General features: G+C 36.5%; 2 protein-coding genes across 18 annotated transcripts in view; one reads left to right on the top strand and one right to left on the bottom strand.

Moving 5' to 3' along the window:
* The window catches only part of CAB39L (calcium binding protein 39 like), a 722,245-nt gene that overhangs the window by 409,444 nt on the left and 298,694 nt on the right, over positions 1–14,107 (bottom strand). The gene's annotated exons all lie outside the window — the stretch shown is intronic.
* FNDC3A (fibronectin type III domain containing 3A) overlaps positions 1–14,107 on the top strand; it is a 193,726-nt gene that overhangs the window by 149,587 nt on the left and 30,032 nt on the right. For all 16 annotated transcript variants that reach the window (XR_014819346.1, XR_014819348.1, XR_014819347.1 and 13 more), the window contains 7 exons: positions 588–646; positions 4,052–4,212; positions 6,776–6,835; positions 7,892–8,030; positions 9,985–10,038; positions 12,803–12,927; positions 13,784–13,958. Coding sequence is in view for 11 of the 16 variants with exons in the window: in XM_021065328.2 (XP_020920987.1) it covers positions 588–646; positions 4,052–4,212; positions 6,776–6,835; positions 7,892–8,030; positions 9,985–10,038; positions 12,803–12,927; positions 13,784–13,958 (773 nt within the window). In the remaining 5 variants the exon portion in view is untranslated. The remainder of the gene's footprint in view (positions 1–587; positions 647–4,051; positions 4,213–6,775; positions 6,836–7,891; positions 8,031–9,984; positions 10,039–12,802; positions 12,928–13,783; positions 13,959–14,107) is intronic.

The following is a 14,107-nucleotide window of genomic DNA, read 5'->3' as shown; positions in this document are numbered from 1 at the left end:
TTCTTTAAAATTTCCAATCGCCATCAAGTTTAATGCTTTAACATTTATATAAACATTTATATTAACATTTATAAAAATGTTCTCCCATATTTTTGAGACCTCCTGATTATTCTGTTTCAGCACTAATGTTCCATTAGAGTTAAGCTAAAGTTTCAGATACATCAGTGGTGACTATAAGTTATGGTCAAGTCAATTATATTCCTATTTTGGGAACCACAATTAAGGCATGTCATTGAAACAAATGATAGTTAACTTGTCATTAAGAGGTAGGAGATTCACAAGTAAGAATATTCCAGAGTATTTTTTACAGCTATGAAAAAAATACACTTTCTGTAAGTAAAACTTGTTGACTGGTTTAGAAACATATAATGGTATTATAATTAGTAATCATGATTATACTGGAAGTAGAAATTGAGGCAGAAGAACTCTAAAGAGCCACAAACTGCTGAATATGAACTAAGGAGTAAAACTAGAAAATAAAAATCTCAAATACCAGCCTATTGATACATATTTAGCAGACATATTGTGAGCAGGATTACTGCATTTAAGTTCATCTTTTTAATATTTAAAAAAAATTTTTTTTTAAGAAAAAGATGAAGAAACTAAAGCTTTTGAAGTACATCTTTCCACCATTCTAAAACCAGTGGTAAGTATTTCATATATTTTCTTTTTTTATCATTTTTTTTTCTACTGTATAGCATGGTGACCCAGTTACACGTACATGTATACATTCTTTTTTCTCACATTGTGTTCCATCACAGAGTTCCCAGGGCTACACAGTAGGATTCTATTGCTAATCGATCCTGAAGGCTAATTCTGCATCTGTTTACCCCAAGCTCCCAGTCCTTCCCACTCCCTCTCCTTCCCCCTTGGCAACCACATGTCTGTTTTCCAAGTCTATGATTTTCTTTTCTTTGGAAAGGTTCCTTTGTGCCGTATATTAGATTCCAGTTACAAGTGATAGCATATGTCTTTCTCTTTCTGACTTACTTCACTCAGGATGAGAGTCTCTAGTTCCATCCATGTTGCTGCAAATGGCATTATGTCATTCTTTTTTATGGCTGAGTAGTATTCCATTGTGTATGTATACCACATCTTCCTAATCCAATCAGTGGACATGTGGGTTGATTCCATGTCTTGGCTATTGTGAATAGTGCTGCAATGAACATGCAGGTGCATGTGTCTTTTTTAAATAGAGTTTTGTCCGGATACATGCACAAGAGTGGGATTGCTGCGTCATATGGTAGTTCTGTGTATTGTTTTCTAAGATACCTCCATACTGTTCTCCATAGTGGTTGTACCAGCTTACATTTCCACCAACAGTGCAGGAGGGTTCCCTTTTCTCCACACCCCCTCCAGCATTTGTTATTTGTGGACTTATTAATGATGGCCATTCTGACTAGTGTGAGGTGGTATCTCATAGTAGTTTCATATATTTTCTTGACATTTATATTTAGTATATTCATATGGGATTTTGGAATATTCAAGCCTTACCTAGAACTTAATAAGAAATGTGAGATCAGTAAAGGATCAATACAGATCTGCCATAAGGAGAGAGATAGGTTATTCATTGAATTCATTTTTTTAAATAAGGTTTTAATGTATGATAATGACTCCCCCCAAAAAAAGTTCCTGCTAAAATAGTTAGTATTTGTATTTTCAAGTTACCCCAAAAATACTTTTGGATTATTTGTATGAAAACAGATTAGAAAAGTGGTTATTACTCTTAATACCTTTTCCACAAAGGCTTATTACCTTTTCATTTTATCCCATTTTAGGAAGTTTTAATAAGCTAGTCCCCCATAATATGCTACAGTGGTTCTACTTTCTCTGACAATTCTAAATAATAGATTTGAATGCTCTAGTTATTTTCAATCCAGTTTGTTTTCTCTTAGGCATTGGGTATATACATGTAAATTAATGTAAACATATATAGAATTATTTCACAGAAATAGGTAACATAAGTTTACTAGTGTCAGACTCTGTTCAAAGTGCTTTGAATACCTATATACATTATTTTCTTTAATTCCTACAACCGCCTCTGTATACTATTTCCTCTGTTTTACAGATGAGGAAACTGAAACAAGAGTAGGTTCAATAAGTAGTGTTGAAGCTGGGATTGAAACTCAGGCAGTATTCTTCCAATATCTATGTATATCCAAATGAATATCACTAGATTTGCTGGAAAAGTAATTTGGTAATCTTAATTGATATTTGAATGACTTAATAGCTAATGCTAGTAGCATGTACTTGTTAGGGAAAATAACATTAAAAGTATAATTTTTTAGGAATTCCTTGGCAGCCTCAGAGTTAAGGATCTAGCATTGTCATTGTTGTGGCACAGGTTTGATCCCCAACCCAGGAATTTCTTTACGCCACAGGCACAGCCAAAAAAATAAAAAGTATAAATTTTCAGCCACATAAAACATGAAAGAGTTATTTTAAAGAATTTCTTGCTCAATATTATGAGGAAAATATAACTTAGATAATACGCCCTGTGTCATAAAACTTAAGTAATGCTGATGGTTTTGTTTTGCTTTGTTTTGTCTTAGTTTGTTTTTACAATTGAAGATAGTTATGTCTGTTTTGCCTCCTTGGAGTGTAAGCATCAAGTGAGATGGATATAAAAGCATATTTTACTTCTAAAGAAGCGTATAAAATAGATGACATATTTCAGATAATTTTCACATCTGTATTTTTTAACCCTTATTTATTCACTGCTTCCTCTGGAACCATATTTCCCAAGACATCCTAAAGAATACACAAGTTTAGGGAGTTCCCATCGTGACTCAGCGGAAACGAATCTGACTAACATCCATGAGGACCCAGGTTCCATCCCTGGCCTCTCTCAGTGGGTTAAGGATCTGGCATTGCCATGAGCTGTGGTGTAGGTTGCACATGCAGCTCGGATCTCGGGTTGCTGTGGCTCTGGCCTAGGCCAGCAGCTACAGCTCCAATTTGACCCCTAGCTTAGAAACCTCCATAAGCCATGGGTGCAGCCCTGAGAAGACCAAAAAAAAAAAAAAAAAGGAATGCACAAGTTTAGGAGGTTCCCTTGTGGCACAGTGCATTAAGGATTTGGCGTTGCCTCAGCTGTGGCGTGGGTTCTATCTCTCCCAGGAACTTCTACATGCCAGGGGTACAGCCAATATAATAATAATACCCAAGTTTCTAAATTTTGCCAACAACTAGAACTTTATCAGGGAAGCCATTTTTTTTCCTTTTCTTTCTTTTTAGGGCTTCACCTGTAGCATATGGAAGTTCTTGGGCTAGAGCTTGAATTGGAGCTACAGCTATAGGCCTACGCCTCAACCAAGGCAACACTGGATCCAAGCCACATCTTCAACCTATGCCACACCTTGCAGCAATGCCAGATCACCCATTTCTCCAAAACCTCAACACACTAGATATCAGTTACCATGTCCTTTGCTCATTTTTCTCTTGAGTTTTTGGTATTTTTTTTTTTTATTGTTAGACACTTTCTAAAGTGAGGAAGTGAACTCTTTCAAATATGTTACAAGTAGGTTTTTTCTGTGGTTCTTCCTTTTGACTGTATATGACGTCTACACTAATAGTTTTTTTTTTCTTTTTAGGGCAGCACCTACAGCATATATAAGTTCCCACGCTAGGGGTTGCAACTGAGCTGCAGCTGCCAGCCTACTCCACAGCCACAGCAACCCTAGATCTAAGCCTTATCTGCGACCTACACCACAGCTTGCAGCAGTATAAGATCATTGACCCTCTGAGTGAGGCCAGGGATTGAACCTGCACCCTCATGGATGCAAGTCAGGTTCTTAACCTGCTGAGGCACAGTGGGAACCACAACACTGGTAGTTTTAAATGACCCAAAATGGTCTTTAAACTTTTGTCAAATCCATCAACTCTTTCCAGCAAATTGTATCTCATCTACAAATAGACAGTTTTTATTTGTGAGGCATTTTATGTAAGTAGTTACAGATTTATTCAATCTTGAAACCTCATTAGATTTTTCACTTTTTGTTGTACACTTAATAGTCGTTTCAAAGAACTTTTGAATATTATGTCTTTGCAGGCCTCAGACATCCAGGCAAGGACGGTGGTACTTACCTGGTCACCTCCTTCCAGCCTCCTTAATGGCGAAACAGATGAGAGAACTACTGTACCAGAGCTCTATGGCTATGAAATTCTGATCTCAAGTACTGGAAAAGATGGGAAATATAAAAGTGTCTATGCGTAAGTATTTGTTTTGTTTTACTCCCTCCCATCATATATGTTCGTGGTTTATCATAAAGAGCTTCTTACTACTCTTGTGATGTTTTCCCTTTTTGTGCTCTTATTTTGAATCTCTAAGTTGACTAATGAGAGTAATTTCAATGTAAAGAGTCCAAGGACTTCCTGTTGTAGCTCAGCAGTAACAAACCTGACTAGGATCCATAAGGATGTGGATTTGATCCCTGGCTTTAAACCATAATTTCAGTGGTTAAGGATCCAGCATTGCCATGAGCTGTGGTGTAGGTTACAGTGGCAGCTCAGATCTGGCGTGGCTGTGGCTGTGGTTGCAGACCAGCGGCTACAACTCTGATTCAACCCCTAGCCTAGGAACTTCCATATGCCACAGGTGTGGCTCTTAAAAATAATAATAAATAAATAAATAATAAAGAGTCCAGATACTTACAGGTTCACATTTACATCTGCAGCTCCTTTGGAATAATCACTTTCATTGGCCACATTCAGCCTTTTTATTTTTCAATAGGCTCCTTAATAGATATTTCACTTTTCACATATATAAAAATATATATATATTTATATATATATTTACATTTTATGTATTTTTATATTTATGTATTTTTTAATATATGCATAAATTGTAGTGTATAGAAGCTAGGACCAGGAATGGAAAACTCTTATATTGTGAACTCACACAATGTGGTATTCCTCCCCTAAGGAGTTGGGTTTGATTCTTACTTGTATAAGCTCATGTCCTATTGTAAAATGAATTTAATACTGTTGTTCCTCATTTGTGTGTTAGTATGTTAATAATCATATTTTGAAAACATCACATAGTTCTCTTTTCTTGGTTCAAATGTGTATTTTACACCAAGAAGCCTTAGAAAATGTCACTGGCTAAAACTGTGACATTTATTATTGACAGTTGTAAAACAAATTATTTTTGTGCTCATTCATGTAGAAATTTCTTATTCTTTTTTTTTTTTTTTTTTTTTTTTGTCTTTTTAGTGCCACAACTGCAGCATATGGAGGTTCCCAGGGTAGGGGTCAAATCAGAGCTGTAGCTGCTGGCCTACACCGCAGCCACAGCATCACAAGATCCAAGCCACACCTTCAACCTACACCACAGCTCACGGCAATGTCAGATCCTTAACCCACTGAGCGAGGCCAGGGATCGAACCTGCGTCCTCATGGATGCTAGTCAGATTCATTTCTGCCAAGCCACGACAGGAACTCTGAAATTTCTTATTCTGATGAAAAAGTATAAAGTCAGTTACTATTATAATTTCAGCTTCAGGAAGATTGTAAAGGAGGTGGTTAGCCATTTGAATGATCATAATTAAAACAGAACACTGGATACATCAGCCTTCTTGGTATCTTTTTTCAGAAAAATAGCTAGTATGGGGAAGAAAAGAAAGTGAAACTGCTCCAATGACTGTCATCCAGTAACATAAGATTATAAAATGTCCTGTCTCCTCTCTGTTGAGACTTCGTTGTGTTTATTCTATTTCTTTTTCTTAAAAGAGACATAAAGAGTAAGAAGGGGATAAAGTACCATCAACATAAAGGTTTCTTTTTGAGTTAATGGGTGTTCTAGTTTGATATGGCACCTTGCTAAATAAGAGGACGGATTTATCTCCATTTGCAGCCTGACCAGAGACCACAACAGGGAAATTATAGTCAACCTCAGACACCTTGTATACCCTACACCAATGAAGGTCTCTCTCTGAGGCTGCTGTACAACTGCCCAGTTCATTAAGTTGTACTTCCATCAATGAGACTGTTTCCTTTCCCACACTATTCACTAGCTTTGATGTAAGAAACAGGATAGCTGGAAAGCAGGTGGGATGAAGAAGTCTATAAAGTGGAAAGGAGAGAAACTTGGCTGAAGAAAATGGAACAGAGAACAGTGATTCAAAAAAGAGAAAAAACAGGCTTTTTTTTTTTTTTTTGGCTTCATACCCAAATAAGAGTTGTATTAAGTGATTATTTAAGAAATTATATGCTGTTATATTTGAAAATGTCATAGTGATCAAGAGAAATGCTTTACTTTAAGTTATGATTCACTTTTTTTCCCCTTATCTACTCATTAAACTGTAAAATTTTAAATAAACTTCCATGTTATATTTTAAATAAAATCCAGTAATGCAGACTCCTTGTCAAAACTTGGTAATTGTGATTCTAGTAGTACACATGTTTTATTTAGCATTTTAACTATATGCAAATGGATTTTTAAATAATTGAAAATGGTTCTATTTCTTCAGTAAGGTAAATATCTTCCCTAACTTCACACACACACACACACACACACACACAAATCTGTCTTCCACATTTGCTTTGCCCAGCACACCTTTTTGTTTTCAAGTGGTTATTCAGCTACATACTTAAGTTTGGGCACGTATCCTAATTACACAAAGTCCATACTAGTGCAATCTGAATGTGGTTACCAGTTGGAAAAGTAAAAAGCAATACAATTTCATAAAGTGCCACAAAATATAGTGTACATAATACATATCCTCAGAAAATGCTTTATTTATCAGATAATGAAATGTTACCCTTTTTTCCCCAGGGGAGAAGAAACAAGTGTCACTTTAAATGATCTCAAACCAGCTACAGATTACCATGCAAAGTAAGGAATTCCTTTATGTTGCTTTTATGTGATATAGCATAGGGTTTGTTTGTTTTTAATGATTTCCTTAAGTCTAGAATATAAGTTAAGTATTAATTTTGGATTAAAAACATGGACTTTGTAGACCTTGATTTTTTTTCTTTTGGTATAATTATAAAAATTTTTCCAAAAAAAAAAAAGGCATGTAACTCAAATGTTATATTGAAGACTTAATCTCACCCTATTTGTAGGACATAGGAATTAGAACAGATATACACATAATATGTATAATTTGTCTCTAATATCCAATTTAGTACTGTAAAATTATCCCAGCTTTTGAAACTTTCGCAGAGCAAAATCATAATATTTGCTACTTATATGTAGTTTTAAAACTCTTAGAATTTCATAACATTTAATTGGGATAACTTAGATACTGCTGTTTTACTCTGCACAGATCTTCTATTATAATGTATTTATTTTGTAGACTCTAAGGCCTTCCCAGCTAGGACTCAGTATGATTTAGGCAGTCACCTCTGTTTTTGAAAAGAAGACTTGTAGTTGGGAATATTCCTATTAAACTATTAAATTAAGTCTTCAACTATACGTCTCTGGATGAACCCAAAATATTATCCATCCTATTATCTTTCAGACTGTGGATTGCAACCATTATTGAATCATGAAATTAATTTTGTGGGTTATATTCAGAATTTTTAAATTAAACATAATTGGATGAAATAGAAAGTATCAGTATACCTAGTTAAGGATATTGTTTCAGGATACTCTGTGCGTGCATGCGTGTGTGTGTCTGCCTATGTGTGTACAAATTCATATCATAGAAACTCAGTCACAGTTTAACTGTATTGCTTACTTTTTCAGTCAGAAAAAGATGAAAGCCACTGGTCTTTTCTGTTTTTCCTTTTTTAAGTCATCCTTTATTTCTAATACGCATATTTTCTCAAGAGAACATTTATTTAGAGGGCACCTCACTGACTTGCAGGCACTTAAAGGTGATGCTATAGAATGGCGGGATAGATACAATGATTCTGCAGGATAAAACTGCTTATTTTATCACTGTAGAGTCCAGGCAGGATACAATTCTATAAAGGGAACTCCTTCAGAAGCTGAAACCTTTACCACCTTGAGCTGTGAACCTGACATACCTAATCCACCAAGAATAGCCAATCGGACCAAAAATTCACTTACTTTGCAGTGGAAGGTAAGACTATTCTCTAGATTATTTTCAACTGGACATTTTTTCCTTTTTTTTTTTTTTTTTCATGTAGTATTAAACTTCAGTTGTTTTTGGACACAAAAAGAGGTTTAAGCTAACTTGCTCTTGATCTTCGCATATATTAATTAGACATTTGTTTCTTATATATAACACTCCTCTCAGTTTTTCTTACTGTATGTAAATGTAGCAGAAAAGATTGATTAGTAGTCCTTACACTGAATGTGTGATGACACTGCAGTGTGTGAGTCTCAAGTTCATTACTACTCTTATATTTTGTAACGATGCCTTTATATCCTGAATTTATCCTAAAATGAGATTCATAATAGCTTAACTAGACTCATAGTTTTAAAAATATCAATATAATACCTTAAAGGAGGAATAAAATTATTTTTATTAGAATGATATATTTTTAATATATAAATATTTGAACCCATCTACATAAGAAGACATAATGGGGAGTTCCCGTCGTGGCTCAGTGGTTAACGAATCCGACTAGGAACCATGAGGTTGCGGGTTCGGTCCCTGCCCTTGCTCAGTGGGTTAACGATCCGGCGTTGCCATGAGCTGTGGTGTGGGTTGCAGACGCGGCTCGGATCCCGCGTTGCTGTGGCTCTGGCGTAGGCCGGTGGCTACAGCTCCGATTCAACCCCTGGCCTGGGAACCTCCATATGCCGAGGGAGCGGCCCAAGAAATAGCAACAACAACAACAAGACAAAAAAAAAAAAAAAAAAAGGAAGACATAATGAAGCAAATAGACACTAGATAGAATTGGTAATCAAATATCCCAGACATCATTGTCATTGGTGACCTGATTTTCTGAAATGATACATAGGTCTTGGCAAATTCTGAACAAAATTAAGTACAATCATGGAGTTCCCGTTGTGGATCAGTGGTTAACGAACCCAACTAGCATCCATGAGGACATGGGTCTGATTCCTGGCCTCACTCAGTGGGTTAAGGATCCAGCATTGCCATAGCTGTGGAGTAGATCAAAGACATGGCTTGGGTCTGCATGGCTGTGGCTGTGGCCAGCAGCTACAGGTCCAATTCGACCCCTAGCCTGGGAACTTCCATATGCCTCAGCTACGGCCCTAAAAAGAGAGAAAAAAAATTAAGTACAGTCTTTCCCAGATGGCACGGTAGTTGCATTTAGGGGAATACAGTAACTATTAAAACTATACCAAAAATACCCTGTAAAATGGAATTAAGTTCTAGGCTATAATAATTATTAATAGATATTTTCACCTACATGGGTGTCTAGGAGCACTCAAAAGTCCTAGAGGAAAAGAACAGGTCTTCATTGTACTGAAATAAAGGTGAAATTCTTTAATTCTAGAGCGATTAAATACTAAAGTAAAATGACAAAGAAGGCTGAAATTTTCACCACTGAAAATTAACAGATTAATGCATTAGCAGTCTTAGGCAGTTGACTCATGGAATCTAGAAGCAGAGATCCAGACAGTATGTCCTCTTGGAGTTCCTTTCAGCACTCTAGTTCTTTCATTTTTTGGTACATTATGCAATATTACTTTCAGATTATAAATTGAGTTTTAATGAAAATGACAGGATATATCTAGGAGCTTAAAGCTGATAAAACCTACTGATAGAAAAAGAAGTGACTTTTTTTTAAAGGATTGTAAAAGTTAAGATAGTTCTTGATAAAAGAGATTGTTGAATATTCATAAAAATTTGAGTAACTTCTTGCTTTGTTCTCTTTTCTTGCACGTAAAAGGATTATGGGATATATGATAACATATATTTCTGTATTCTCTGCGCAGATTTTTCCAGAGCTAAATCCCAGAGAACATCTGCAACAGAGTAGATGCCTTAGATTAGATCATCCCAATATCTTTTATAAAAGTACTAATTTGTACTCATTTTGTTGTTTTTTAAAAATCTTTTCTTTCTTTTTTTTTTTTTTTTTTGGTATTTTTTTTAGGCACCTAGTGACAATGGTTCTAAAATCCAAAGCTTTATTTTAGAATGGGATGAGGTAAGTAAATTCCAAGTTTGTAAATTAGGCTAAAATGTATGCATATCCTTGGGCAGAAATAACTTAATAGATTTTTCCTCTTTAAAAACAATATGAATGATTTCATGTGGTATATGAGTCAGTTGATGGTGTTCTTAGAAAACATTACTGACTGACTACACCTCCCTATGTTTTAGTTTTTTTCAACTAAACCACCTTCAAAGCTATCAGTTCATTAATTAACTTGATGAAGGAGTATTTTCTTTTACATCAGTCTTAAGGCAAGGCTATTCATTTACTGTAACTGCTTTAACAAATTACTACAAACTGAGTAGCTTAAAACAACATTTTTATTCTCTTACAGTTATGAAAGCCAGAAATCCAAAATGGCTTTCCTTGGGGCAAAAGCAAGGTGTCACCAGGGCCATGCTTTCTCCAGGGACTCTAGAGAAGAATCCCTTTCCTTGCCTTTTCCAGCTGTCCTCATTACTTGGTTCATGGCCACATCAGATTGCCTTTTCTTCCCCTGCTTGCCATTACCACATCACCTTTTTCCTCTTCTGTCTTCAGGTCCTTCTCTGCCCCTCTAAGCAGGACATTCGTAACTCCATTTAGGGCCTACCCAGATAATCAAGAATAATCTCTCCATCTCAAGAATCTTAGTTTAACCACATTTGTACAATCCCTGCTACCAATAAAAGATAATATTCACAGCTTCCAGGGATTAAGATATGGATTTCTTTGGGGGCTATTAGTTATTTAGCCCACCACAGCAAGTATACTGGGCTTTATTGTTTAGTACTTTGTTTTACTGTCATTTATCATGTTCTCTTTTGCCCTGCTGCTTACACTGCAGCTAAAAGGAGGAGCTAGGTGGAGTAGGAGAAATTTCATTGGTAATTTGGGAATTTAGCATTATATTAAAAGAGTAATGAGGGAGTTGCCTTTGGGGCTCAGTGGGTTAAGAGTCCAGCATAAGCCTATGAGGATTCGGATTTGCTCCCTGGCCTCGTTCAATGGATTAAGGATCTGAGGTTGCTGCAAGCTGCAGTGTAGGTCACAGATTTGTCTGTGGGTGTGGCTGTTTAAAAAAAAAAAGTAATGAGACACAACCCAAGTAGGTTTTATTCCAGAAGTTCTAAGAAAATTCAGATTTGGAAATCTATTGCTATAGCATAGTAATTGAGAGGAAAAATATTATCTTGATAAATTATGAAAGGTATTTAATAAAATTTATCACCCATCTCATTTAAAACTCAAATTAGTAATAGAAAGGCAATTCCTTATTTGATTGTTTTTATTAAATGAAGTACCACCACTAAACAATAAAAGCATTTCTAGCCAAAGCAAAAGCAAGTCAAAGTTGGCAGTTATCCTCACCTATCAACTTTGACTTGTTTTTGTCAAATTCAGGAAGTTATAACTAAAACAGTTTGATTTGAAATCAAAACAAGAAACAGAGCTGTGGTGGCTGGGCTAGAGGGAAAAATAATCATTGTTTAGAGATGATAGGATTTTCTTTTTTTCTTTTTGTCTTTTTGCCTTTTCTAGAGCCACACCCACAGTATATGGAGGTTCCCAGGCTAGGGGTCGAATCTGAGCTATAGCCACCAGCCTTCACCTGAGCCACGGCAACGTGGGATCTGAGCCTCGTCTGTGACCTACACCACAGCTCCCGGCAATGCGGGATCCTTAACCCACTGAGCAAGGCCAGGGATCAAACCCTCAACCTCATGGTTCCTAGTTGGATTCGTTGGCCACTGCGCCACGACAGGAACTCCAGGGGTTTTCTATTTAGATTACTCAATAGAATCAACTATAAACATTATTAAAACTGACAAGAGAGTTCAATAAAACAACCAGTTACAGGATAAAGATTTTCTTTGAAGCAGAGGTCATCCTAACTGCCCTTTACTTCTACCAACACAATAAAGAAAAATGGGTAGAAAGTGAAAAACTTGTCAATTTTATGTAGCACTTTAAATTTCTAACTCTTTATTTATCCTAAACTGCAGATTTTTCTGTCTTAATGCCTATAATTAGGTTTTTCTCTGTGTATACTCTTGCAGTGTTAAATCTAAGCAGCAGTGGCTCCAAAATCTTTATTTTTAAGGAAGCTTAGGGAATTCATGCTGTGGTTCAGGGGCATAAGGATCTGGCTTGTCTCTGTGAAGGTGCTGGTTCACTCCACAGCCTGGCACAGTAGGTTAAGGACCCACCATTACTGCAGCTGTGGCATAGGTCACAGCTCCAGTTTGAATTAGATCCCTGGCACAGGAACTTTCATTTGCTGCAGGTACAGCCGAAAAAGAAAGAAAAAAGAAGAAGCTTAGCAGCTGTCTAAGTGGTTTAGGGATGAGTAGGGACCTTTTCTTAAAACTGTTTGCATGAAACTTTTAATAGGTTGAAAGCTGCCAGTTAGAGTGATGTTAGATATGCCTTATTTCCACCACTACCAGTCCCCCCACAGAGACTGTAGAGTCCATTCTGGGAAAAAGCTTTTTTTACTCAAAGCCACAGGTTTAGCATCAGCTACAAAACAGGGTGCTTAGTTCAAGAAGCTATACAGAAGTACTTACTCTTCCGTTTTTTAATTCTGCTTTAATGGACAGTGAGTACCACATAAAAGATGGTGCGTTAACTTTCTCTTGAGATTTGTGACATGCATGTAACAAAGATGACTTTTAATGTACACTAGCTCATATGTTTCTGTCAAGTGGGAATAAATGTGGATTTCTCTTTTTACAATGATATACATGGTATAATAATCAGCTATTTCTTTTAGGGGAAAGGAAATGGAGAATTTTGCCAGTGTTACATGGGCTTACAGAAGCAATTTAAAATTACTAAACTGTCGCCAGCAATGGGTTGTAAATTTAGACTATCAGCCAAAAATGACTATGGTACAAGGTAAGATACCTTTTTTTTTTTTTTTGTCTTTTTGCCATTTTTTTGGGCTGCTCCTGCGGCATATGGAGATTCCCAGGCTAAGGGTCTAATCGGAGCTGTAGCTGCTGGCCTACACCAGGGCCACAGCAACGCGGGATCCAAGCCGCATCTTCGACCTATACCACAGCTCCCGGCAACACTGGATCCTTAACCCACTGAGCAAGGCCAGGGATCGAACCCACAACCTCATGGTTCCTAGTCAGATTTGTTAACCACTGAACCATGACGAGAACTCCAAGATACCTTTTAATGTAGATATTTTACACTACCCATTTGTATAAATTATTCACAGTCCGAATTATCCACTGAAAATTCTACTTTAGTTTATTACTTTGTTAATATAGTTAAGATATGTTGGAGTTCCTGCTGTGGCACAGTGGATTAATGACCCGGCTTGTCTCTGTGCAGACACCAGTTCAATTCCTGGCCTGGCACAGTGGGTTGAGGCTCTGGCATTGCTGCAGCTGTAGCATAGGTCTCAGCTCCAGCTCAGATTCTGTCCCTGGCTCAGGAACGCCTCAAGTGCATCCAAAAAAGGGGAGGGAAAAAAAATAAGATGTGTTACTAGCCCAGCAAAAGCAGCAAGAGAATTTGTTAATTACATAAACTGCAGTTTTAAAAGAATTCTAATTCATTTCCAGGTATCTGACCTGGTTACCATAAAGATAGTAATAAATCCAAGATACATTATTTGGATTATAATTAGTTATCAAAAATTGTCATTTTCCCCAAAAATGTCACTTATCAAAATGAGTTCATTGGCTATTAAAAAAATAACTTTTTCTCATTCCTTCTTAAAAACCATTTCTTTCAACAGTGGTTTTAGTGAAGAAGTCTTATATTACACTTCAGGCTGTGCCCCTTCTATGCCAGCGAGTCCTGTCTTAACTAAAGCTGGAGTTACTTGGTTATCCTTACAATGGAGTAAACCCTCAGGAACACCATCAGATGAAGGAATTTCTTACATTTTAGAGATGGAGGAAGAAACTTCAGTGAGTATGAACATGTATTTTAAATAGGGTATTTAAAACATATTTCACTATGACATTAATCTTGATACAGTAAATACTGCCACAATAATTAATTCCTTCCCCAGGTCCTTTGGTTACTGTTTGGGAGAGATTAGAAGCGAGGGAGAACT

Source organism: Sus scrofa, chromosome 11 (genome assembly GCF_054392235.1).
Source record: "Sus scrofa isolate SSC_HxYL_T2T_F1_AM1 chromosome 11, Sscrofa_HxYL_maternal_Yorkshire_Landrace_v2.0, whole genome shotgun sequence".
Classification (NCBI taxonomy): Eukaryota; Metazoa; Chordata; class Mammalia; order Artiodactyla; family Suidae; genus Sus; species Sus scrofa.
This window is presented reverse-complemented; position numbering and strand designations above follow the sequence as displayed.